A 27821-nucleotide genomic window follows, 5' to 3' on the forward strand; every position below is an offset into this window, starting at 1 on the left:
TTCGGGCCTCCCAGAGTGCTGGGATTACAGGCGTGAGCTAATGTGTCCGGCCTCCTTCTGCTTTTTACATTATTGCTCTGCATGTTTATTATGCCTTTTTTTTTTCTTTTTTTTTGACGTGGAGTCTCACTCTGTTGCCCAGGCTGGAGTACAGTGCCACAATCTTGGCTCACTGCAACCTCCGACTCCTAGGTTCATACAATTCTCCTGCCTTACTCTCCCAAGTGACTGAGATTACAGGTGTGTGCCCCCACACCCAGCTAATTTTTGTGTTTTTAGTAGAGTTGGGGTTTCGCCATGTTGGGGAGGTTGGTCTTGAACTATTGACCTCAAGTGATCCACCTGCATCTGCTTCCCAAAGTGCTGAGATTACAGGCATGAACCATCATGCCGGCCTATTATACATGTTTTAATATTCATTAGATATTATTGCTTTGTACAGTGTTTGTTTACACATATATTTACTGTTATGATGCTCTTCACTTCATGCTGCATTTCCATTGTTTCCTGTAGGATAGGAACTTTTTAACTTTTCTTTTGGCCTATGGAACTTCTTTTAATACTTTTTTTTTTTTTTTTTTTGGTAAACGTCAGTTGTCAAATATACTTTCTATTTATCTGAAAATGTACTTGTTTCTGTTTATGAAGGATATTGTCTCTGTGCATTAGATTCTAGATTCACAGTTGCTTTCTTTCAGAAATTTGAAGATATTTCATTCTCTCTGCTGTCCAGTATTTTTGTTGCAAAGTTAGCAAAAATTTTTTATCTGTTTCTTTGAATATAATGTCTTTCTGTTTTGACTACTTTGAAGATTTAGTCTTGCCAAAGAACGAAACTGGAGGCATCATGCTACCCAACTTCAAGCTATACCACAGAACTCCTGTAACCAAAATAACATGGTACTGGTACTAGAACAGAGACATAACACCAATGGAACAGAATAGAGATCCTAGAAATAAGACCTCACACAGCTATCTGATTTTTGACAAACTTGACAAAAACAAGCAATGGGGAAAGGACCATTCAATAAATGGTGCTTGGATAACTGACTAGCCATATGCAGAAGATTGAAACTAGACCCTTTCCTTACACCATATGCAAAAATTAAGATGAAATAAAAACTAAAATGTAATACCCCATACTATAAAAACCCTGGAAGACAATGTAGGCAGTACCATTCAGGACATAGGCCTGGGCAAAGTTTCATGAGGAAGATGCCAAAAGCAATTGCAACAAAAGCAAAAATTGGCAAATGGGATCCAATTAAATGAAAGAGCTTCTGCATGGCAAAAGTAACTATCAACAGAGTAAACAGACAACCCGCAGAATGGGAGAAATATTTTGCAAACTATGTATCTGACAGAGGTCTAATATTCAGCATCTAGAACTTAAATTTATGAGGAAAATAATCCATTAAAATGTGGGCAAAAGACATGAAGAGACATGTTTCAAAAGAAGACATACATGCGGGCAAGAATCAGACAAAATAAAGCTCAACATCACTGATCATTAGAGAAATATAAATCCAAGCCACCATGACACCAGTCAGCATGGGTGTTATTAAGAAGTCAGAAAATCACATGTGCTAGCGAGGTTGTGGAGAAAAAGGAATGCTTATACACAGTTGGTGGGGGTGTAAATTAGTTCAACTGTTGTGGAAGACTGTGTGGCATTTCCTCAAAGACCTAAAGATAGACGTACCATTCAACCCATGAATCTCATTACTGGGTATATAACCAAAGGAATATAAATCACTCTGTTACAAAGACATTTGCACATGTATGTTCATTGCAGCACTGTTCATGGTAGCAAAGACATGGAATCAGCCTAAATGCTCATCATTAATAGACTGGATCAAGAAAATGTGGTACATATATACCATGGAATACTATGCAGCCATTAAAAAAATAACAAGATTATGTCCTTTATAGGGACATGCATGAAGCTGGAAGCCATTATCCTCAGCAAACTAATGCAAGAACAGAAAAATCAAATACTGCATGCTCTCACTTATAAGTTGGAACTGAATGATGAGAACACATGGATACGTAGAGGGGAGTAACACACACTGGGGCCTCATTGAGAGTGGAGGGTGGGAGGAGGGAGAGGCTCAGGAAAAATAACCAATAGGTACTAGGCTTTATAACCTGGGTGATGAAATGATCTGTACAACAAACTCCCATGACACACATTTACCTGTGTAACAATTCTGCACATGTACCCCTGAACTTAAAATAAAAGTTGAAAAAAAAATTTAGTCTTGCCTTTGGTTTTTAGCATTTTTACTGTGATTTGCCTAGATGTGGCCTTTTTTTTTAAGGAAAAAAAAACTTGCTGGGGTATATAGAATGCTTGAATCTTTGCCTTAACATTTTTGATTGAGTTTGGAAAATTCTTGACTAATTTTTCTTCATATTTTGCTTCTGTTCTATTCTCTATTGCCTCCTTTCTGGTACTGTACATGTATGTCTACGCCCCCACACCCCACCCCACCACTTCCCCTTTTTTTTGAGACAGGGTGTCTCTCTGTCACCCAGGCTGGAGTGCAGTGGTATGATCATAGCTTACTGCATCCTTGAACTCCTGGGCTCAAGCAGCGCTCTTGCCTCAGCCTCCTGAGTAGCTGGGGACTATAACTGTGCGCCACTGTGCGTAGCTTATTTGTTTTAGAAAACCTTTTTTGTAGAGTTGGGGGTCTTGCTTTGTTGCCCAAGCTGGTCTTGAACTCCTGGCTTCAAAGATCCTCCCTCGTCAGCCGCGTGAAGTGTTGGGTAACAGGTGTGAGCCACTTTGCCCAGCCTGTTAGCAACTTTTTAAAAAACGATGTCCCATTCATCTTTTGTATTCTTTTCTGTATTTTCTTTTTTTTCTGCATTGCTGTTTGACAGGTATAACTTTTTTGTATTTTCTGTCGTTGTTTTCTTTTTATGCTCTAGTAAGTGTATTTTCTATGGAACTTTTCAAATTATTAGCTTCTTGGCCGGGCGCAGTGGCTCACGTCTGTAATCCCAGCACTTTGGGATGCTGAGGCGGGTGAATCACAAGGTCAGGAGATCGAGACCATCCTGGCTAACACGGTGAAAACCCCCTCTACTAAAAATACAAAAAATTAGACGGGCGTGTTGGCGGGCAGCTGTAGTCCCAGCTACTTGGGAGGCTGAGGCAGGAGAATGGCGTGAACCCGGGAGGCAGACCTGACAGTGACCTGAGATCGCGCCACTGCACTCCAGCCTGGGTGAAAGAGCAAGACTCCATCTCAAAACAAAAAGCAAAACAAAACTACCTAATCTGTTAACATTATGTTTAGCTCTTAATTTTACAACTTTGATGACTTTTTAAATATTCAAATTTTATCCTTAAATTCCATCTTTATTTTGTCTTTTCCTATATTTTCTTGAATAACTATTACAGCTTTCTGTCTGTAATTTTAAAATTTATTCCTCTTTGAGTCAGAAATTGATAATTTGTGACTTTTTCTTCTTTGATCAGTGTTAACAAAATGTTGACTTTAATAGACTCTCCAAGAACCAACTTTTGTTTTTTTCCGGAAGTTTTGTATTGTATCTTTGTTTCATTTATTTACTTGTTTGTCTTTTTGTATACTCTCTTGGCATGTGTTACATTTTAGTTAAATGCCAGACGTTGTGTTTGACAATTTTATAGGTTATCTGAATGATCATTTGCTATAGAGGATGGATGGCTTAGCCTCTCCTCTGTTAGGCAGATAGAATGCAGTTAGATCACTTGAATCACAAAACTTTTGAATACTACAGCTTGCTACGCAGTCTTTACTTAACTTCTTGTCTCTGTAGCTTCACAGTTCAGTAGATGTCTCTGGAGGGAAATAGTTAAGCCTGTGGTTCAGTTCTCTGTTTCTTTTTTATGGCCAGAATCCTCGCCCTTCAAGTCTCTTAGTATTTGTCTCACCAGGTTTGTGAGACTGTTGAAAGTTCTGCTGGATTGTTTTCCTCCTATTAGGACACAGACCGAAGACCTGGGTCTTTTGCATGAATTCTCAGCCTCTTGCTTTGTGACCACAATATGCAGATAAATAGTTTGAGGGGAAAAGTGGCAGAGTGGTTGCTGAATGGCACCTTCTTTAGGATTCTACTTTTTTTGAAATGTTGGTTCCTTAAGTTCTGATTGCCTCCATATTTAGCTCTTGGATGATTTAAACAGACTGTTCTTCTTTTTATTTTTTTATTTTTTGGTATTTTATTTGTCGTTTCTAGCAGTTCTTGATTGGAGATTATTCTGCTGCAAGTAATGTGACAAGTATTATAACTAGCATTAAAAAACAAAATAATGAACAATATAGGGAAAAGTCTTTACTCCCTCATACCTTCCTAATCTCACCGTTCTTGGTAGTAACCATTGCTGTTGTGTATGTATATGTATAATGTGCATGCATATGTATAACACATAAGTATACATTTACCTATGTTTAACATACAGTTATGTTAGTATAATGACATTTTGGTCAGTACTATAGGATTATAATGCCATATTTTTATTGTACCTTTTCTATATTTAGATATGTTTAGATGCACAAATACCACTGTGTTACAATTGCCTGTAGTATTCAGTATAGCAATATGCTGTGCAGGTTGGTAGCCTAGAAACAATATGCTATGCCGTGTGTAGTAGGCCATGGCAGTCAGATTTGTGTATGTATACTTTATGATGTCTGCACAATGATGAAATTGCCTGAAGATAAATTTCTTAGAATGTATCCCTGTCGTTACACAATGCATAAGATTGTTAAGTTTTCTAATAGGCAATATATTTTTTCATGGAGGGAGAAAATACAACATATAAAAAAAGGTACTCTTTAATTAAAAAGATCCCTTTCTGCCACTGACTCTCAGTTTCCCAGTTAGACTTTCTAGGGTCAATACCAATTCTGTGTATGTTGATTTATTTAAGGGGTGAAAATTTCAGAACCTATTCAGGCACTATTTTAAGGTGCTTAGGATAAATGAATAAACAGATGAAGATAATTGTTGCTCTGTAGGTTATATTTTGCAGAGAGGAGACATGCAATAAATATGATACATACCTAAATAGTATAGAATTCTAGAAGGTAGTAAGTGCTATGGCAAAAAGGAAAAAGCAGTCAGACTGGATAATAGGGTACTGGCAGTGCCAGAGGAGAAGTTGCCATTTTAAATTAGGTAGTCAAGATAGGACTCATTAAGTGACATTTTTGTGCAAAGACTTGAAGATAAGTATATGGTAATACATACAGTGTGTTTGTATACTTCTGAATGTTTAAACTGCCTTACTCTTTTAAGTAACCACATAGTTTTCTATTGGATATACATAATTTATTTACTCTTTATCTCTAGTGATTAAGTTTTATCTAGTTGTATGACACTGTGAACAGCCACAGTGATGATCCTTTCTTGTGTTATGTGAGCACATGCACATCTTGTATTTTACCTGCTTTCACATGTTTTGTACTGTCAAATCTCAGTCTTTGTATATTTCTTTGATTTTTGGTTTTTGTTTTGGCTTTTAAGCAAAGATTATCGTATATCAGTATTTTATATATAAACCTATAGTTTTTATAGTATTTTAAAAAATACTTTAACTTGTTTAATATTTAATTTGGCATGGTTTGGGATTCTCAGTTGATAACTTTCCAAGCATCTAACTGAATGTTGTATCAATATTTTTTGAATATTTTTTGTGATATGCCTTCTATTATACATTAAATTTTTATATGTGATAAGATCTTTTTCTAGGATTTATGTGTATGTGCTAGTTGAAAGCTCTTCTGCTTGTTGGGTGACTTGGAGGCAGGGCTTTACCAGGAAAAAGAAGAAAGAGAGATAATGTAATGTTTGGCTACAGGAAAGACTTCTGTTGTTGGTTGGGGCAAGTAATGTCAAGCAGCTTGTTGCTTTTGAAGATCAATTGACTGCTTTGAAGTTGATTTCTTTGTAAATAACTGTAAGTTATATGTAAGACATTCCTAAATAATTTTTGAAATCATAGCAAACTATCAAGAAGAAAATAAGGAATTTAAAAAATTCCACAAATGGGTGATTCATCTAAAGAAAAATTAATCAAAAGAGACTGGAATGTATCCTCAGAATGTTTGTAATCAAAGGAAAGATGCAAAGCTAGTAAGTGAACTCTGAAATACATCAATAGAATATGAGAGTTGAATACATTATTTAGAAATAACTTATTTCCAGAGTTATTTTTTATGATAGAGTTGATCTTATTTAAAAACAATGGCCACCAAAAATTTACAACTAATGGAGTCTGAATAGGCTTTGCATAAAGAAGTAGGAAGGAATTAAAATTTTGGTTACAATATTGGTGATAGTCTTGTTTTTCATGTAAGTGCTGACTGACTTAGTTAAGATTGTTGTATAAAGTGGTTGGAATGGCTTTCCTGATATTGATAGTCTGTCTGCTTTCCCTAGAGTTCCAAACCATGGGGTTCCCTGAGGCCCTTTCAAGAAGTCTGTAAAGTCAAATAATTTTCATAATACTAATGCATTATTTGCCATTTTCAGTTTCTTGACGTTTGCACTCTGGTACAAAATGAAAACTTCTGATGCCTTAGTATAAATTCATGTAGTAATTGCCTTAATGTACCAAATAATTCATTATCAAGTAATTTATGCATCAAACTATAATAGTAATTATTGTATTCTTTGCCGCCACATACCTGCAGAAAAAAATAAAGCCAGTTCCAGTTAAGAAAGTCTTTGATAGAACAGTAAAAATTATTAATTTTATTAAATTGCAGTCCTTGAGTATATGTCTTTTTAGTATTTTGTGGGTTGGAATGGAAAGAACACATAGTACTATATCCTGACGTGCAATGTCTTGAGAAAAAAGAGTTATGCGATTATTGAGTCAATACCTGAACAAGCCACTTCTTTCATGACACATTAGTTTTACTTTGAAAAATAACTGACAAACCATGGTTATTTAGATTTCAGTACATGGCAGATATTTTCTTGAAAAAGAACTAAGTGAGCCTGTCACTTTGAGGAAAAAAACTGGCAGTATTTGGTGCTTTAAGATGATATTTAAATTTTCAAGCAAAAATTAGAATTTTGGAGGCCTTGTATCTACAACTGTGACTTTGAAGGTTTCTCAAATACTTAATGACTTTTCTGATGAGATTGATGGTTGTCAGAAGTCTCTGAGACCACCCTTAGGTTCAGGGATTTGCCAGAAGGACTAACAGAACATGGCAAAACTGTTATACTCACAGTAATAACAATTTATTATAGCAAAAGGTTACAGTTTAAAATCAGCTATTGAAAGAGGTGCATAGGGCAGAGTCCAGCAGAGATTAGATGCAAACTTCCAGTTGCCCTCTCCCACGGGAGTCATAGGGACAGTGCTTAACTGCTGCTCACAGCAGCAGTATGTGACAACACGTGTCAAGTATTGCCAACCAGGAGAACTCACCTGAGTCTTGGTGTCCAGGGATTTTTTGGGTATCTTTCATGAAGGCCTAAAGTGCCCACGTTGCTGACTTTAGTAACTCCATCTGTTTGACTCCAGAGGTCAGACTGATACTGCATGGACCAAGGCCCCTACCATAAATTACATTGTTAGCATAATCTGTTGGTGTGGCTCAAGGATTCAGTAAACAAAGGCCCTTGTATTAAGCAGCATATTTCAAGGGCCTTAGGTGGGCAAGGACCAAACCTTTCTTTGGAATATCCAAGGTGTGGACAACCTAGCCCTACTGAGTTATTAATCCTTTACTGCATACTGGCATACTGGTGATATATAAGGAATGTAATGTTTTGATAATGTAAATGAAATGTGTTAATATCTGGAAGATCTGCATAGTTCAGTGAAGCAATATTTTTCAGATGCATGATGCAACTCATGATATGCATCAGTAAATGATAGGCCAGTGGATTTTAATGGAATAAAATACAGATGTTTTAGATGTGGTCAGATTCTACATTTCATCTAACTTATATGTAACTTTATTAAGTAATAGTCCTCATATGCTATGAACCAAAGCAATATAGAGCAACATATTGAATGCAGAAACAGATAAGAAAATCTGTTTTCTATTTAGTTAGATACTAAACATTTGTACAAAAATGTAAATTGGTGCTGCTCTTCTCATAAAATTTTTTTGGAGAACATATTTTACGTGAAGAATATGTTATCTGTATTAACATTTACTCCATTATGTGTTATTTGTAAATTAATTTTCAAACTTTAAAAATTTTTTCAGTTCTAATTTCTAATACAGTAAATATTGACAGTTATAACCTACAAAAACGGAAGTTCTTTAGGGGCCAGCAATGTTTTAAACATGTGAAAGGGGCTAGAGACCTTTTTGCTGGGTCTCCTCTTTCTGGGCTAGAGGTTATCAAAGGATGAGATGAACAACTAAACTAAGGGAAAGACAGTTTGCAACTGGAATCTCAGGGATATCTGGAACCAGGGATGTGAATGCTAGCATTAATCTTCATTTCCATCTCTTCATCTCTTTGGCCCTCTCAGCTTCATTCTTTCTTATTATACACAGGCTCTTCAGAATATTAGAAAATGTAGCAAACAAATAAATAAGCAAGAACTCTTTCTTTGATCTTGCATCCTAAGTCTTTTGCTTTCAGAGAAAAAAATAGATTTGCCGGTATGAGTGTGGAAAAAATACTTGAATACTTGCTTATCATGGAATGATCAACTATGAGTAGGCTAGATTATTGAAGGAAAATTATACTTTCCCTGTTGGAATTGAGGGAGAAAGAGTTCCCACAGAGAGACTGAGTGTTTTCCCTGAATGGGATGGGTGCTGAACAGGCATCTTACAAATCATCTTTGAGTGTCAACAAGTTGTATAGACTGCAGATATTATGGGAGTTCAGTGCAAGGGGAGGTTAGGGTGTTTAAGTGAGGGAACTCACATTTCTATCTCAGTTTTTGATGTGATCAAATGGCATTTTATACTAGGTGATTTTAGGTTTAAAATATCACTTTGGGCACAGGTGGTCTTTAGCTAATATCTTTGAGGTGGTTGAATTTTGACTATCCCTGGAGATATAGGTATTCCTTGAAGGGAAGAGTGATAGATAACTACCACAGGGTGGGAGGACAAGGCAAATAGTTTGGAGCCAGGGCTTTACCAGGAAAAAGAGGAAGGAGAGGTGAGAAATAGCTTGAATGGGAGAGTGAAAGTCATTCTCCAGTTTGGCTAGATATGTGGATTTCAGTAAGGGATTATGACTTTTGAATTTCCGCGTAGGCGGAACTTTTTGACAGATTTGTTTTCCTCATCTCCCACCTGCCAGAGCCTACTGGGTTCAAGACACTGTGCCATGTGCTAGACTAGAGAATTGTGAAGATGACTTAGATGTCCCCAGTATCCACAAGTACTTTTCACTGTAATGGAGAAAGCAAATATGAAAATGATTGATTATATTACAGACAAGATAAAATGCCAAAAACAAGTGTGAGAAATCAGCTGACATCATGGTAGATTAATTATGACCAAGGGATCAAGGAGATGACACTTAAGCTAGACACTGAAGAATGAGACAGATTTCTATAGACAAGGGGATGGCAATAAGGACATTGCAAATGAAAGGATTAGTATGATCAAAGGGGTAGAGGTCTGAAAATGCATGTTTGGGCCAGGTGTGGTAGCTCATGCCTGCAATCCCAGCACTTTGGGAGGCTGAGGTGGGTGGATCACCTGAGGTCAGGAGTCTGAGACTACCCTGACCAACATGGAGAAACCCTGTCTCTACTGAAAATACAAACAATTAGCGAGGCATGATGGCACATGCCTGTAATCCCAGCTGTTCGGGAGGCCGAGGCAGGCAGGAGAATCGCTTGAACCCGGGAGGTGAAAGTTACAGTGAGTCGAGATCATGCTGTTACACTCCAGCCTGGCCAACAAGAGTGAAACTCTGTCTCGAAAAACAACAAAAAACAAAAAAACAAAAACAAGAAATAAAGTGCATGTTTGGTTTGTTTAAGAAATGACAGGTAGTCCAGTGGAGACTGGCCAAGTCATAAAGATTACTGAATGTTGTACCAGTTGTTTAGATTTAATTCTGTAAGCAATGGGACTTTTTCAGTTTTGATTTGTGTTTTGGGCATAGTTGTTTCTGGCGATAATATTATAGATGTATAAGGAGATGGGAGACCAGTAAAACTGAAAAACCTGTTGTAGGGATAGAGAACATAATGGGTTGGAAAGGAAATGACAGGATGGAATAAGAGAGTATAGGAAGGTGGAATTGTTAAGGCTTTTTGACTGATTGGATATGAGGGAAACAGGGTAGAGAGATAGGTCAGAGATACTGATGAGAAGTTTCCATCAGGTTGAATTGTATTTAATTTTTTGGTCTTAAACCAACAATAGATGGTTCAGCTCATAGCTTGGGTATCTGAATTGATGTTAATGGCAAGTAAAGATGAGAAACGAGAGAGAGGAGAGGTAAAGAGAAGGGCTGTGGGAAGAATGATGATGGTCATTAAAAAAAAAAGTATTGAGTTTTAGTTGTTGAGATATCTAGATTGAAAGATCCAGTCGCTGGTGGAAATGCAGTTCTGTCTTTAAGGTTAATGGGAGAGTTAGGAATTATTTACATTGTTAAATGCTCTTTATTGTGATACTGGATGAGTATGACAGTTATGTGACCTAGATTATTATACAAGTGACACCCTCATCTTTAAGTTTGTTTCAGAGATCCTAAATAAAAAAATTTTGAGTATTACACCTCTTTGAGGGCATTATATTTGGGAGCTAGGCAGAATGTGGTTTCCAAATTATGTAAAGTATAAAGAGTTTTATATTAAAATGGATATATTATTCTGATTGTCATATTCACCCTGTTCATAAAGAAGTACAGAATTACATCACAGCTTCTATTAATGGCTAACAGGCAAAAACTTCAGTCTTAGTCCATTTTCTATTACTGCAGCAGAATACCTGGAACTGGTAATTTATTTAAAAAAAGCTATTTGTTACAATCCTAATTACTTCACAAAGGCCCTACCACCAAATACCATCAATGTATGAATTTGGGGATTAAGTTTCTAACACAGGAAATTTGGGGGCATATTCAAATCATAGCAGCTTCCTTTTAAAAAAATCTTGTGTTTTTAAAAAAGTGTGCTATCTTTTGAGTTTTTCAGAAAACCTCTCAACCTAGAGTAAATACAGAATATTATTTAATTATCTCATATTAGAATGTTTAATGTGGGAGAGGGTTGAACAACTGCTGTCAAGATTATTTGTTGTATGAGTAGCACCTTGCGAATAATAGTCTGCTTCCATTATTTTTTATGTTAGTAATCAAGCAGATTAAATACTTCATAACAATTATGTTTATTTTACTTCAAAAAAATATTGATTTAAAGTACAGTGCAGGTTAAAAGTTTAATTTCAAAAAATTGAAATTAAAGGCTGATTTTTTTAATTATTGAAAGTCGTTTGGAATTGCAATAAAAATTTTTCTGTGGTTTCTTCAGTAATTTCATTAAAATTTAAAAAATTATGGACACTAAGTTAAAATCTGTACACCAAGTAATACATTTTAAACTGACATATTTGGATAATTTTCAGAACTATTAATGTTTAACTTTTTTTGTGCTAGAATGCTCTGAGACCAGATCTGTTTGTTTGAAAAGACAAATTGCGAGTATAAATTTAAAGCATGACGAATGATTAGCTTGTGCCTTGGCTTTTGTTGCCTGTAATAGATGTGCCCTCTAAGATGTTCTGACTATGGTACCTGGAAGATAATTCCTTCTTTGCCTGGTTACTATAGTTATCATATTGAGGGCCAGTTGGTTTCAGAATGCATTTTAAGAAATGGGAAAAATAGCTGTGGAAAAAATAATTAGCCTTTCAAAAGACAGTAATGGATAGCCTATTCAGATTCCCAGGTTATCAGTGGATAAACAGTTAAATGGACAATCACAAAAATACTTCAAAACCAAAGGTTCTTCTTCATTTTTCTCATCCTTAAATTTTCTACCTCTTTCCCTCAAATTTCATGGCATTTTATTTCATGTGTCAGGATTGCCACTATCTGTCTTTCTTCTCTGAAATTTCTAGACCTGTCCCACAGAGACTTGAGAATTGAGAACATGGAGAGTGGGAGTAAGGAAGCTGCATGGTCCTTCCTGTATCTGTTATTAGTACCCTGTGCCTCAGCATTCCTGTTTTGGAGAACTTCCTGCACATAAACTGTCAAAGCCTCTCATAATTATAGATACAAAGCTGTTTTCTGGTAACTTGTGGACTCCCTGATTTCTTCTTCCATGTGAGAAACAGAGTTTCGGAAATTAAAACTGCTCTAAAGTGCCAAGAATCTGAGTTTATGGGAAAAGTCACCTGATTGCTACTTGGATACCTCCCCCCCTTTTTTTTTTTTTGGAGACAGAGTCTTGCTGTGTGGCCCAGGCCAGAGTGCAGTGGCACAATCTCGGCTTACTGCAACCTCCATCTCCTAGATTCAAGCAGTTCTCATGCCTCAGACTTCCGAGTAGCTGGGATTACAGGCGTGTGCCACTACACCTGGCTAATTTTTGTATTTTTAGTAGAGTCGGGGTTTCACCTTGTTGGCCAGGCTGTTCTTGAACTCCTGGCCTCATGTGATCTGCTCGCCTTAACCTCCCAAAGTGCTGGGATTACAGTTGTGGGCCACTGTGCCTAGCAGATACCATGAATTTGTGCCAACTTCATCTGTGCTTTTATTACATGTGCTCTTATTGCACTTCTTTTGTTTATGCCTTCCAGACTTTTAATATATTTCCCCCTAGCTGTTCTGCTTTGGCATTTTACCACACTGCTTAAGGCCTATCTTCTTCCTCATTAGATGGCCTTGATTACTACTTTATAGGGAGAATCAAAATTACATGTTTTCAAGTTCACTTATCACTTTGCTTATTTGTGACCTTAAGGAATTAGACTAGATATCTGAAAGCTTTTTCCATCCCAGATATTTCATCTTAAAATAATTTTCTCCACTTTTTACTGTGAGGCAACTGTGTATTTGTTCTTTTGCCATTCCATGATTGTAGACACTGTGTTTCCACCTATCTTTTTGTCTCTTCTGTTTTTAAGGAAAAGATGACCTTCTTCCCCTAATAAGACTGTTTTTCTCATGCTCTTTTGTTTTTTTGTTTTGAGACAGTATCTTGCTCTGTTGCCTAGGCTAGAGTGCAGTGGCACGATCTCATCTCACTGCAACCTCTGCCACCTGGGTTCAAGTAATTCTCATGCCTCAGCCTCCTGAGTAGCTGTGATTACAGGCGCGTACCACCACACTCAGCTAATTTTTGTATATTTTGTAGAGACAGGGTTTTGCCATGTTGCCCAGCCTGGTCTTGAACTCCTGAGCTCAAGCAGTCCGCCCACCTCAGTCTTCCAAAGTTCTATAATTATAGGCTTGTGCCACCACGCCCGGCCGTTTTTCTCATAATCTTAAGCTCATTTTTTCCCATCTCTTTTAGAGGTTTGCTTTGTCAAATATCCCCCCTTTATAATAGATAGTTGTAATGAAACAGTTTTCTAGAAGATATTTAGAGTGATAGTACTACCATTAGGTTGAGATTCATTGCTGGGCTGATATGTTCTTGGCATTTTGAAAGGTGCTTTCGTGTATCATACTGAAATCCAGAGAACAGTTCTACCTGAGCTTTTATTATAACCCCCACAAACATTTGTGGATTCCCTACTGTATGCAAAGCACTATACTAAGAATGCTATAGGGGATATAAAAATCAGCAAAATTTGGCCTGTTAGAGGAGGAGTTTATGACCAGATAGGGGAACATGTAAAAAAGTACAATGAGATAGAGGAAGATTATATCTAAATGCAGAGGATTTTAAAGGAATGTGTATTAGTTTGTCTTCACACTGCTATAAATAACTACCTGAGACTGGGTAGTTTATAAAGAAGCAATGTTTAATTGACTCACACATGGCTGGGGAGGCCTCAGGAATCTTACAGTCATGGTAGAAGGCAGAGGGGAAGCAAGCACATCTTCACATGGTGACAGGAGAGACAGCATGTGAAGGGGAATGTGCCACGCACTTTTGAACCATCAGATCTTGTGAGAACTCACTATCACGAGAGCAGCTAGTGGAAATTTGTTCCCATGATCCAATCACCTACCACCAGGTCCCCTCCCCAACATTAGGAATTACAATTCAACATGAGATTTAGGTGGGGGACACAGAGCCAAATCTTATCATTCTCCCCCGCCTCTCCCAAATCTCATTATTCTCACATGTCAAGACACAATCATGCCTTACCAACAGTCCCCCAAACTCTTAACTTATTCCAGCATTAACTCAAAAGTCCAAAGTCTCATCTGAGACAAGGCAAGTCCCTTCCACCTATGAGCCTGTAAAATAAAAAACAAATTAGTTTCTTCCAAGGTACAATGAGAGTACAGGCAATGGGTAAATGCTCTTGTTGCAAATGGGAGAAATAGCCAAAACAAATGGGCTACAGGCCCCATGCAAGTCTGAAACCCAGCAGGGAAGTCATGAAACCTTAAAGCTCCCAAATCCTTGATTCCACGTCTCATATCCAGGGCACGCTGATGCAAGGGGTGGCCTCCTAAGGCCTTTGGCAGCTCTGCCCCATGGCTCTGCAGGATACAACCCCCACAGCTGCTTTTATGGGCTGGCATTGAGTGCCTGCGACTTTTGCAGACACAGTGCAAGCTGTCAGTGGATCTACCCTTGTGGAGTCTGGAGGATCATGGCCCTTTTCCCACAGCTCCATTAGGCAGTGCTCTAGTGGGGACTCTCTGTGAGGGTTCCAATCCCAGATTTCCCCTCTGCACTGCCCTAGTGGAGGTTCTCCATGAGGGCTCTGCCCCTGCAGTGGAGTCCTGCCTAGACATCCAGGCATTTCCATCCATCTTCTAAAATCAAGGTGGAGGCTCTGCTCTTGCCTTCTGTGCACCCACAGACCCAACACCATGTGGAATCCACCAAGGCTTGTGGCTTACACCCTCTGAAGCCATGCCCCAAGTTGTACATTGGCCCCTTTTAGCCACAGCCACAGCTGGAGCTGGAGTGGCTGGGATGCAGGGCACCAAGTCCCAAGGATGCACTTAGCAGTGGGGCTCTGGGGCTGGCCCATGAAACCATTTTTCCCTCTTAGACCTCCAGGCCTGTACTGGAGGGGCAGCCATGAAGATCTCTGACATGCCCTGGGAGACATTTTCCCCATTGTCTTGGCTATTAGCATTTGGCTCCTTGTTATTTATGTAAATTTCTTCCATTGGCTTGAATATCTCCCCAGAAAATGGGTTTGTCTTTTCTATAGCATGGTGAGGCTGTAAAATTTCCAAACTTTTATGTTCTACTTCCCTTTTAAACATAAGTTCCAGTTTCATACCATCTCTTTCTTCATACATATGAGCATATACTTTTAGAAAAAAAAACAAATCACATCTTGAATGCTTTGCTGCTTAGAAATTTCTTCTGCCAGATACCCTAAATCATCTCTGTCAAGTTCAAAGTTCAACACATCTTTAGGGCAGGGGCACAATGCTGCCAGTCTCTGCTAAATCATAGCAAAAGTGACTGTTACTCTGGTTCTTAGTAAGTTACTTTCTCCATCTGAGACCACATCAGCCTGGATTTCACTGTCCGTATCACTATCAGCGTTTTGGTTACAATTGAGCAAGTCTCTAGGAAGTTCAAAACTTTCCCACATCTTCCTGTCTTCTTCTGATCCCTCCAAATTGTTCCATCCTATGCCTATTACCCAGTTCCAAAGTTGCTTCCACATTTTGAGGTATCTTTATAGCAGTGCCACACTTTTTTGGTACCAGTTTTCTGTATGATCCTTTTCTCATACTGCTACAAAGAACTACCTGAGTCTGGGTAATTTGTGAAGAAAAGGTTTAAGTGACTCACAGTTCTGTAGGCTGTACAGGAGTCATGGCTGGAGAGGCCTCAGAAAACTTACAATCATGGCAGAAGGCAAAGGGGAAGCAACAGCATCTTCACATGGTGACAGGAGAGACAGCGAGCGAAGGGGGGAAGTGCCACACACTTTTAAAACATCAGATCTTGTGGGAATTTACTATCACGAGAACAGCAAGGGGAAATTTGCCTTCATAATTCAATCACCTACCACCAGGTCCCTGCCCCAACACTGGGAGTAACAGTTCAACATGAGATTTGTGTGGGGATACAGGGCAACCATATCAGGGGGAGGTAATGTATTCAGTTAAAGGGGATTAAAAATGGCTTTATGCAAGTATACTTTTCCCTGGAACTCAACACAGAATAGTGTTTTGACAAGCAAAAATCAAATGATGACTGTATTGTGAAAAGACATGGTGAAACAAGGTAGTATTTGTAGAGTTACACATAGTCTGATTTGGCTAAAAGGGAGGCTGGAGCCTTTCATGGTGGCTTTTGAATGCCATGGTGAATAGTTTGTACTTTACTTGTTAGTGAATAGCCATTTGTACACTTTGGAGCTATTAGAGTGAAATGATTAAGCCTGTGGTTTAGGAAGAAAAAGCCTATTAGGGAGATTAATCTTTCCCTAGTTGTAGGAAGGGTTGGAGCAGTGTGATATGGAGAGGGTGGTAATGAATGAAGGAATGGAAAACTGGAGAATAATTTCAGTGATAGTGGAGGTGCAGTATACAAGTTGACAGTAGTTTTATGACTAGGAAGATAAGTGTTTAGGAAAAACTCTCAAATTGTTTTTCCTCTGCCCTTACACCACAACAATCAACACAGAAGACTTCTGTGTCCAAATGTAAGGTATTTCTCCCTGCCAAATAAGCAATCAGTTCTTCAGTGAACACCAGCTGATTGGCCTCCAATTCGTTTCTGGTACTACCCAGAGATAGTGTCAGATCCCAATGGCTGAGGGCTCAGTCTTGGGGACTGGGCCCTCCTTCCTACTGGTTGTAAGTCTGGATTATCTAGAACTTCTACCAGATGGCTTCGAGTTGGGGTTTCCACAACCCTCTCTTTGGGTTTGATTAATTTGCTAGAGCTACTCACAGAACTGAGGGAAACACATTTACCGGTTTATTATGAAGGGTATGTTAAAGGATACAAGTAAACAGCCATATGGCAAGGTCTGGATGCCATAGGGCAAGGTCTGGAAGGGTCCCAAATGTAGGAGCCTCTGTTTCCATGGAGTTAGGGTATGTCACTCTCCCAGCAAATGGATGAGTTCTTGTTCACCTTCTTGCCCATCTTCACATGTTCAGCTGTGAAGCCAGTCCTTTTGGTTTTTTATGGAATTTTCATGACATCAGCACTTTTCCCAATAGGAAGGCCCCCCACAAGACCCTCTCTGAAATGAGGGCATTATGACCCACAGTCAGAAAAGTGGAGGAAAATTAGAGTCCTGCCTTGGTGCAGGTGAAAGGAGGGCAGGAGAAGGTCCAAGATATTGTTTCCTGAGGACTAACACACCAAACATTGTAATAAAAGACTATAAGGAGGGTGACATAGTTTGAATGTGTGTCCCCTCCAAATCTCATGTTTAATGAGACCTCCATTGTTGGAAGTGGGGTCTGGTGGGTGTTTGGATCATAGAGGTGGATCCCCCATGAATGGTTTGCTGCCCTCCCCTGTGGTAATGAGTTCAGGCGAGAGCTGGTTGTTTAAAGCAGGGGTCCTCAACTCCTACTCCATGGACTGGTACCTGTCTATGACCTGTTAGGAGCTGGGCCACATAGCAGAAGGTGTGAGCCACAGGCAAGCAAACAGTACTGCCTGAGCTCCACCTTCTGATCAGCAGAAGTTAGATCAGCAGCAACATTAGATTTTCACAGGAGTGCGAACCCTATTGTGAATTCCTCATGTGAGGGATATAGGTTGTGCGTTCCTTATGAGAATCTGATGGTTGATGATCTGAGCTGAAACAGTTTCATCCTGAAATCATCTCCCCTGAGCTCCCGTCTGTGGAAAAATTGTCTTCCACTAAATCAGTCAGTGCCTGGTGCCAGAGGTTGGGGACTACTGGTTTAAAGGAGCCTGGCTCCTCCCCCCAGAATTCTCTTGCTCTCTCTGGTCATGTGATGTGCTAGCTCTCCCTTTGCCTTCTGCCGTGAGTAAAAGCTACCTGAGGCCTCACTGAAAGCAGATTCCAGCACCATGCTTCCTCTATAGTCCTGCAGAACCATGAGCCAAAATAAACCACTTTTCTTTATAAATTACCCAGTCTCATGTATTCGATTATAGCAATGCAAAGACAGACTAACACAAAGGGCTATGGGAGTTATAAACCAGGAACTGTGGATGAAAATCCATTTTTTAAAATATATAAACACAACCACATACATAAATAAAATAACACCACAAGAAGGAATCAAAGTTGCTTTTGAAATTTCAGGTCTGGACACTAGGAAGGATTCTGGTGTCATTAACAATAAAGAGGAAGAGAAGTGTGAGTGGGTGTGTGTGTGTGTTTCTGTGTGTTTGTAGAGATATTTGCTAATTTTTTAAGATTTTGATATATTCACCTTAAGGTGAAGATTCTTGGGAGGGCTTTGTTAATTTAAGCCTGGCGTTTAAGAAGGAAGTTAGATTTAGAGAGGGAAATTTGGGGATCACTCTCATAGAGGTTATAATTTGAGCTGATTGATAACTGATATTTCCATGACTGTGAATAAATACAGAAATGGAAAATTCTGAGGAAAAGGCATGTAGAAAATGCCTTAGTTTTAGGATGACCTTTGAGTAAATTGTGTAATATTTCACTCTTATTTCTTAAAAAAAGTTACATAGGAGAAACACCTCGAGAAAGCACAAAGGAAGAAAACTAATGCCTTAAAACATTGCCTAACACATAATAGGAGCTTAAAAAAATCTTTGTTGAATGAATAATTTTTGAGATATAAGCGTGTGTATAGGAGAAAAATGGGCATATTGTGGAGAACTTTTGAGGGATAGAGTGGATAATACCCATTCCCCTGCCTTGTGCTCATAGGGTTATTGCTGATACCAGATGAAAGGACAGGTCTGAGAATATTTTGAACTTTTAAAATGTTCTTTGAGGCATATTTCAGTTTGAGGAACCGGAAGAAATTCCATAAGTAAGGTAATATGTCTGTATTCAGCAAGTAAAGTAACATGTCTACTTATAAGCTTATATTATTTCCATTTTACTTGGTGGGAATTAGATTTGTAAAGTATATTATGAAGAACGTTTAGGGTATTGTTATGGCTATATATCTTTTGATAAGTCATTTTTTTTCTTTGCCTGTGCTTTCTCCCATTGCCTGTTATACGTTTTTCTCACTTTCCTTCTCAGTCCCTCCCTTTTTCCGAATCAGTTGCCATTCATCTTTTAGGTTTCAATTTAGCCATCAGTTCTTTCAGGAAATGTATGCTAAAATTCTAAGACTGAGACAGGTATTTTTTTGTATCCCTGTGTATCCTCTTACTTACTTTACCAGATTACAGTTGCTTAATTTGAATGTCTTCTCCACTGGATCCTAAACTTTCATGTCATGGTGTTCTGTGGTATTTACTGTTATCGTCTACCATGTAGCACACTGCTTGGCAGATAGTCTGTTGGAGATGAACTAAATAAGAGACAATGTTAGACTAAAGTTTACTTTTAACCTCCAGATGTAGTGATTTCTTGTCTTCATGTGCTGAATGGTAGGATATTGTAATTGTTGAAGTTCTAAGAAAATCCCAACTATAAGAATCGATACCATTTGAGAATTTAAAGTACACAGATAAAAGAGATTGAAAATGTGCTGTATTAACTGATACTGGCCTCCTGCTAGTAGGTATTGTGCTAGCCTTCCCTCCCTTTTCCTCCTCCCTCGCAACATTTGATTAGTGCATAACATTTCTTGGAGAGGTGTGGTTTTTTTCTTCTCTTCATTATCTGTTTACTAGGGTGATGGGAGTTAAAGGTAGTAAAAACTTCACAATCATGGTTGAGTGCATTTCAGTGTAAACTTTTGTATTCTCACCTTTTGTATGTTAGTCTTTAGTTAATTTTGGGTGGACAGAATGTATATGATAGTGCTGTTTCTTTAGAAATGCTTTCTCAAAACTAAAACCTCTTGGATTCTCTAAATACATTACCTATTGAAAAAGGAAACAGCATTTCTGTCCTTACTTTGAACTAACTTGATCTGAGATAAATACATACACACATGTACGCATGTGCACACACACATACATCACACTCTAGCTATCTGGATATATACAAATATACCCAAGAATAGCTAAGATAAACATGCTCTCTTCTCCCCTTCCCCAAGTTTAAGTGATGCATAGCTGGTCTAAGGGGTACTACACCTGTTTTGCTTAGCCTAGTGGTTGTTCAAGTGAATTTACCAGTGACCCAATTTTAGTCTCTATCATAGTGATTTGAAAAAATGCCGAGTAAAGTCACTTAGTATGAGATAAATTTTCTTGACTTTCCTTTTCATTTCAAGAAATCAGTTGCTTTTTTTTTTTTTTTTTAAACCTTTAGCAGACTGTATTAGTCCATTCTCATGATGCTAACAAAGACAAACCCGAGTTGGAGTCATTTATAAAGGAAAGAGGCTTAATTGACTCATAGTTCCGCAGGGCTGGGGAGGCCTCAGGAAACTTACAATCACGGTGGAAGGGGAAGCAAACATGTCCTTCCTTCGTCACATACTGTCATCAAGGAGAAGTACTGAGCAAAAGGGGGAAATGCCCCTTATAAAACCATTAGATCTCATGAGGACTCACTCACTATCACAATAACAGCAGCATGGGGGTAACTGCCCCCATAATTCAGTTACTTCCCACCAGGTCCCACCCACAACATGTGAGATGAGATTTGGGTGGAGACACAGCCAAACTATATCACAGACTGTAAGAATGTATTAGTTACAAATAAATATGGGAGCTTTAGAAGATTTTTGTGTTTTAGCAAATGCATACCAACTTGAAATCACCAATTTAGTTCTAGAAGACACAAGCATGTGTAAGAAAGTCTGATTAGCATTTTGAGACTTGTAGAATAACTCCAGAAGTTTGTAGTATGATCAGGCAGACAGAGTCCCAAGTGATTCAGATGCAAAAGATTTCTTGGCAATTGGATTTCTGCATGTATGTTTCTCTGTAACTACTTTGGTGCCTGTCGGTAATATAACCAAAAGGAAAAAGAAGTGGACAGTAAAAGCGATCTGCTGGTAACTTCAATTTAGTTTTCTTTTTATAAAAGGAAGTCTACTGATGTTAGCACTGGTTTAATGGTTTTCTGTTGTGTAGTAGATAGTTTTCATTTGGGATTGTCAAGTGAGTTGTAAATAATGGTATAGTTTCAATGAAATGCCTGTCTGCATTCACACTAGGATATTTTCTCATTGCACAAATTTACATATTTTTCTCTGATCAAGTGAGACAGATTTTGAAACACAAAGGCCCCACTAGGGCCCCTCAAATGTGTTCCAGCAATATGCAGCAGCCCCCACCCCGAGTCAGGGTCTCTCTCTGTCACCCAGTCTGGAGTGCAGTGGCATGATCTCGTCTCACTGCAGCCTTGACTTCTCAGGCTCAAGCTGTCCTCCCATCGCAGGCTTTCTAGTAGCTGGGATCATAGGCATGTGCCACCATGCTTGGCTAATTTTTGTATTTTTTGTAGAGGTGGGGTTTTGCCATATTGCCCAGGTTGGTCATGAACTCCTGGGTTCAAGCAGTCCCCTCCACAGCCTCCCAAAGTGCTGGTCTATAAAGGCGTGAGCCGCTGTGCCTGGCCACAGCACACATTTATAAAAAATGTTCATGTGATTCCAAATTTAAAATAGAGTGATTTCTGTGTGTTTTTTTAAATTGTTCACTTATTTCACATGCAGTTTTATCTTAGATGTATGATATTGTATATAAATTGATTTGTATTTCTAAAAAAATGAAATTAAGAAACTCCATATCTACCTGTAAGATTTCTCAACAAAAATTTACAAAGCTAGCTGGGAAGACATGTATGTACTTCTTGAATTTCCTCCTGCTGTTCCTTTTCCCCAGCTTCCTTAGGCAAAGAAGATGAGAGAGGGAAATTTACTTTTAAATAGGAGGACATAAATGCTTTGTTATTAACGTGTTACATTAAGCAGTTTTAAGTCATAGTATCTCAAGTACATACTATCCTTTATACTGCCCCCCAACACCCAAAATATATACACATTGGGAAAAGAATGGGGGCTCTTTGAGGGTTTCCTTCTAGAGTTGCCAGGTGAAATAGAATTTCTTGTTTATTAATAGTATGGCACCTGCAGCCCCAATTAGTTTGAATGCTTTATAATGTTCAAAAAGAGTTCTGAGAAAATTTCCTCCTAAAATTAATGCCTTAGTAGAAAAAAAGATTGATTTCTTCTGTTCTTTTCCCCAAATTACATGGAAAGTAAACAAGACTGGAAAATAGGTAATTGAGACTAAGATGATTCACAGATTGATCACCTATTATGCAACAGTCATAAAATGTGTTAGTTTTTTTGAAGAAGTTTATTCATCAGTCCCATAGCCTTTGAGTATCCTCTATTCCCCTGTGATATTGGTTTGATAATAATTAAGCTAATATTTACTGGGTTCTTGGTATCCATTGGGTATTCTTCTAAGCAACTTTATATGTGTTAGCTCATTTAATAATAAAAAGCCAATGTTCTGTGAGGTAGACACTATTCCTTTTATAGATGAGGAAACTGAGGCTCGGAGATAAAGTAATCTGCCTACATTTGCGCAGCTCAGTGGCAGAGTTGGGATTCAAAGACAGTGACTCTAGAGTCTTAACCGTTCTACTATAAAGCCTATGTAGTAGTTTTCATTTTTGTATTTTTCTTTAAAGCAATTTAGGACAAGTCATTAATTTTATTCTGAGGTTGAGATAGAAATTAATTTCCCTAATTTACAAGTCTCTACTAAAAATACAAAAATTAGCCGGATGTGGTGGCACGCATCTGTAATCCCAGCTACTTGGGAGGCAGAGACAGTAGAATCACTTGAACCCAGGAGGCAGAGGTTGCAGTGAGAGCATGGCACTGCACCCCAACCTGGGTAACAGAGCGAGACGCTGTTTCCAAAACGAAAAAAGGAGAACTTCCTATGTTGATGTTAAAAAAGAGGTTTTTGTTTTGTTTTGTTTTTTACATTGGCAAGGTGGTTCAACTAGATGACTTATAAAGTATTTTTCAACGTTGTTTTATGAGTCAACACTTCTTCCTTCTTTGGACAAATACTTTTAAAACTTATTATTGCTATGTGCCAGGTATACTCTGTGCTATATTTGCCACAAATGTGAGCAGATTTATAAATTTTAACTTAGGTGATGAGCTATTATTTGGTAATCTCATGTTAGAGTATTCTCATACCACCAGTATGACTTTTATACTTATGTTTCTTTGAGGTATTCTAGATTCCAATTGAATTATTTTTTTAATTTACTTGAAAACAGTCACCAGCAAATCTGCTCTTAAAGAGATATAATAAGGCTTTGACTGTGAAGACTTAAGAGTAATAGGGGGGTTGATTAAATGTTTTCTTTTATTTCTTTGTAATTCTATTGCTGTGACTATTTGTAGAGGCAGAAAGTTTAGCATTTTAAAAAATTGAGTATTTTAGACAACCACTCTCCAAGTGTTCACTCTTGGGAAAAGTTATATCTTTGTTATTGAGAGTATATTTTGTAAAGGCATATCCCATATATTTTATACCTAGAATAAAAAGAATTACAGACTTCAGAAAGTTAAGGTAGATAGCATTTTCTTGGCTACTGGGGCTAATTAGAATATATGAATCTCTGTGCAGGGCAGCCACCTTAGGTACTCTGAATCAGTAGGGTAAAATTTTTATATTTATGAAAAAGATTGTGGGTTAAAAAAAGGGTGAGAAATACTGTTTTTAAGTAAACCCAAGGACTGGTGTTTAAAGGTTATATAGTATTTTACTTAGGTTCTATAAATCTGTAAGGTGTCTGAATAAAATCTTACAACTTTGGATTTATTGTGATTTATTTATAAAACATTTAAGGATCAAATCAACTACATAAATGTTTACAAGCTGATGGCTGGATAATTTAATTGCAGTTTATAGTTATAATCACGAATTGACATGTTTTGCTTTACGTGTTGGAAGCTTATGACCTTTTGACATGAAAGGAAATTGCTAACATGTAGGAAATAGTTACTTATTTAGATTAATGTCTTTCTCCTGAACTGACTTACCCACTTTAATGCTCAGATCTTACTGAAAGTACATAGATGTAAAAAATCAGCTTGGTGTGGTGGCTCACACCTGTAATCCCAGCACTTTGGAAGGCTGAGATGAGCAGATTGCTTGAGTCCAGGAATTTGAGACCAACCTGGGTAACAGGCAAAACACTGTCTCTCCAAAAAAAAAAAAAAAAAAAAAAGCTGGGCATGGTAGCATGTGTCTGCAGTCTCAGCTACTTAGCTACTTGGGAGGCTGTGGTGAGAAGATGGGTTGAGCCCGGGAGGTGGGGGTTGCAGTGAGCTGAGACTGTACCAGTGCATTCCAGCCTGGGTGACAAAGTGAGACCCCCATCTTAAAACAAAACAAAAACAACTAAAAACCACAAATAAACGTATATATCACTTAAAATTGTAAGTCAGATATTGATTGTAAAGTAGTAATTGTGTAATGCCTCCTGTATCTCTGTGTATCATTTCATGGTAAGCTCAAAAGATTAAGGAGATTAAATAAAACCTTTTTCATGTTGACACTGCCTAAGACATAACAGAAATTTAACAAATAACAAGTACACAAAAATAGAGATTTGCTTAAAATTGTCCTTAATTTTATCTTTGTTGGGTATATAAATCTGCTCTCTGGGATAGTTCTACTGCTTTAAGTAATGAGGAAAGCACTAGTTTCATATTCTACGGATAACCTAAGGATATCCATTATATTTTCATAGCTAAACTTACAGCCTGAAATTTCAAGATTTTGTTCTCTTATGTTGTTAAATTATAGTTCCTCAGGGGACCTTTATGATCTCTGGTGTAAACTTTCCATTTTAGAATAAAAAAAATCCCTGAGCTCTTGAAAGTTAAAATTACTTGTCATTTGTCTCAAAGATGATGGCTGAACTAAGATTAGGATTTTAGAGGAATGCAATATTGATTGTTCTTTCCCTTCTTCCTCTAATACTAACAGTTTACAATTATATTTTGTTTGTTAAGTTGTAATGGAACTCTAAATAAGTTCATTATTTTCAGCTTTATGCATAGGGCTCTATTTAAAATAGGTTGATTTTAGAAGAAAACTAAAAGTGATTCTTTTCATAAGTTTTAAGTGTCTGTGTTTTTATTTTTAAAAATTAAGGTGTCAAAAATAATGAGCTTTTATTACAACAAGCTTACAAAAATAGTCATAGTAGCATAATGTTTTTATCATTGGCTTATTATATATTATATAAAATACATACTACATTATTACAAATGTAAGATTACAAATAAACTTTGAGTGTTAAAGCTGAAGTACTATGTTACATAATTGAATATATCAATGTAATATGAATGTTTGTTGTTTTTCTCTGAATGTTTCAAATTAGGCTGTAAGTATCTAAGGATGAGTTTGACTAAACTATGAAAAATGTAAAAATATTTTATAACAGTTACTTTGGAGATTTGTTACCATGCCTGTATGATACTTCTGGTATATTTCTAAGCATGTTTCTGTTTATATCAGTCCATGAGGCTTTTATAGGCATACTTGGTATCATGGATGATGCTAGAGTTATAGCCAGTTTCTCAAATAGATCATTTGATAATATGTAGGTAGAATACAGTTAAACTGAGAGCAAGAAGGGTGAAGGGACAAAGGTGCTATTTATTCCCCCAAATGTTTGTTAAATAAATTTGGAAAGTTGAGTGCAAATGTAAAATGTATAGTCATGGAGTAGATTATCTTAGAGCCAAAGGGATTAATCAGCTTCATGTTCAAACAGGAAATTAAAATAGCATCCTTTAGACAGTGTAATTCTGTTTTCCTGTCTCAGGGCACAAACACTAAAATGGAATAAAACATTTTATATTCTCATAGGTTCCATGTGCCTTGTGAAGTCATGGTTCCTCAGTATAAGATCGAGGTAGTAAATTAATCATTTCCATTTGTTTATCTTATTTTTCTAAGTAAGGATTTGGTTGCAGTAGTATTTATATTTTGAATAGCAGGCAATCCTGGAAGTAGGGAGATGGGTAGAAATGGAAGAGATTTATATATGAGATGACTAGGACTGAGCTTTTAGAACAAATTAAAGACCAAGTAAATGAGTATTTTTTGAGAGACTGAGGTTGAATTGAGTTAAAATTGGAATAACTGGTTCAGAGTAAAATGTAGATGTTTAAGTTACATGTAGGCATTTAAAACCTCTAGTAGTATGTTTTTCAAGTATCACTAGAAATTTTACACTTGCTATTATATTGTAATATCTTCTCTGTTTTTCCCCTAGGTGGTATCACGGAAAACTTGACAGAACGATAGCAGAAGAACGCCTCAGGCAGGCAGGGAAATCTGGCAGTTACCTTATAAGAGAGAGTGATCGCAGGCCAGGGTCCTTTGTACTTTCATTTCTTAGCCAGATGAATGTTGTCAACCATTTTAGGTAAGTCTTTATTCCTATTGTGAAGCCAAATGGTGTAGCTATTTTGATATAATATTCAAAAATATACCTGTATAATAAAGGTGAATCACTCAGTAACAAATAATAGAGAAGGAAGCTTGTTTTCAGTCAAATGATTTAATCAGTGATTTAGAGAGATTCTTTTGAATGTTTACATTTTTTTGTTTAAAAACAGTGTATTTGGGCATTACTGTGCTGATCCTCAAATATACTTACAGCTTTTAAAGTATAAAGAATTACAAATAAACTTTGAGCGGCAGGTCTAAAATAAAGGAATTGTATACTTTTAGACTGTAGAATAACAAAAAGTATAGGAAACCCTGTTTGAAACTCAAATTTTGTGTCCTCTAGTTTAGCTTCACTGTTCTAAAACTCTTTGCAGACATGCACTTCAGTGAAACAGGCATATAAATTTTCAAGTACAAATATTCTGTATATATAAACATATTTACCCATATTGTATTCTCTTTCATTTTTATAGAAGAAATTGAAAAAAATCATCTAATGCATATAGTGTTAAATGATAAAATGTTTTTGTGCCCTTGGTTTTTAGATTTTAAAATAAGGTTCAGTAGTACCATGATACCACATGTAGTATGTGAAATTTATTCCTGTACTTTGTGTAAATATTTCAAGAGATCTGTGAGGTCCTTTAAGCCAGAGAAAACTTACTAACATTGTTAATTCAGCCTTAAATATGGAAAGTGAGAAGAGGTATCTGAGGGTGAATTTTCAAATATTTGATGGAATTCTGTAATTGAGGTTTATAAGCCTGATACGTATTTCACATCAAATGCATGTATATATGTAAGAGAAATAGCCCCAAGTAATTTGCTGTGATGAAGATATTAATAAGTAGTATTTTAGTATAAGGATGTAGTTACAAGAAAAAGAGTATGGAAATTATGGATTTATAATTTCTTTATGAAACTTGGTCTTTAAAATTGGCTGTAAAGATTTTTTTATACTGTATTTTTTCCTGTTCAAATAGGATTATTGCTATGTGTGGAGATTACTACATTGGTGGAAGACGTTTTTCTTCACTGTCAGACCTAATAGGTTATTACAGTCATGTTTCTTGTTTACTTAAAGGAGAAAAATTACTTTACCCAGTTGCACCACCAGAGGCAAGTACAATGAATAAAATATTTTTCTTTTTTTTTTTTTTCATTTTATTTTTTTTTATTATACTTTAAGTTCTAGGGTACATGTGCATAACGTGCAGGTTTG

The 27821-nt window shown here is 37.2% G+C and overlaps 1 protein-coding gene across 5 annotated transcripts in view; it reads left to right on the forward strand.

Annotated features, from left to right (window-relative positions):
* RASA1 (RAS p21 protein activator (GTPase activating protein) 1) overlaps nucleotides 1-27821 on the forward strand; it is a 130398-nt gene that overhangs the window by 35974 nt on the left and 66603 nt on the right. For 4 of the 5 annotated variants that reach the window (XM_011944238.1, XM_011944241.1, XM_011944242.1 and 1 more), the window contains 2 exons: nucleotides 26421-26573; nucleotides 27583-27718. In XM_011944238.1, coding sequence (XP_011799628.1) covers nucleotides 26421-26573; nucleotides 27583-27718 — 289 coding nt within the window. Of the gene's footprint in view, nucleotides 1-26011; nucleotides 26058-26420; nucleotides 26574-27582; nucleotides 27719-27821 lie in introns of all 5 variants that reach the window. The other variant, XM_011944239.1, reaches the window with a different exon arrangement.

This window comes from Colobus angolensis, unplaced genomic scaffold (genome assembly GCF_000951035.1).
Source record: "Colobus angolensis palliatus isolate OR3802 unplaced genomic scaffold, Cang.pa_1.0 Scaffold23, whole genome shotgun sequence".
Lineage (NCBI taxonomy): Eukaryota > Metazoa > Chordata > Mammalia > Primates > Cercopithecidae > Colobus > Colobus angolensis.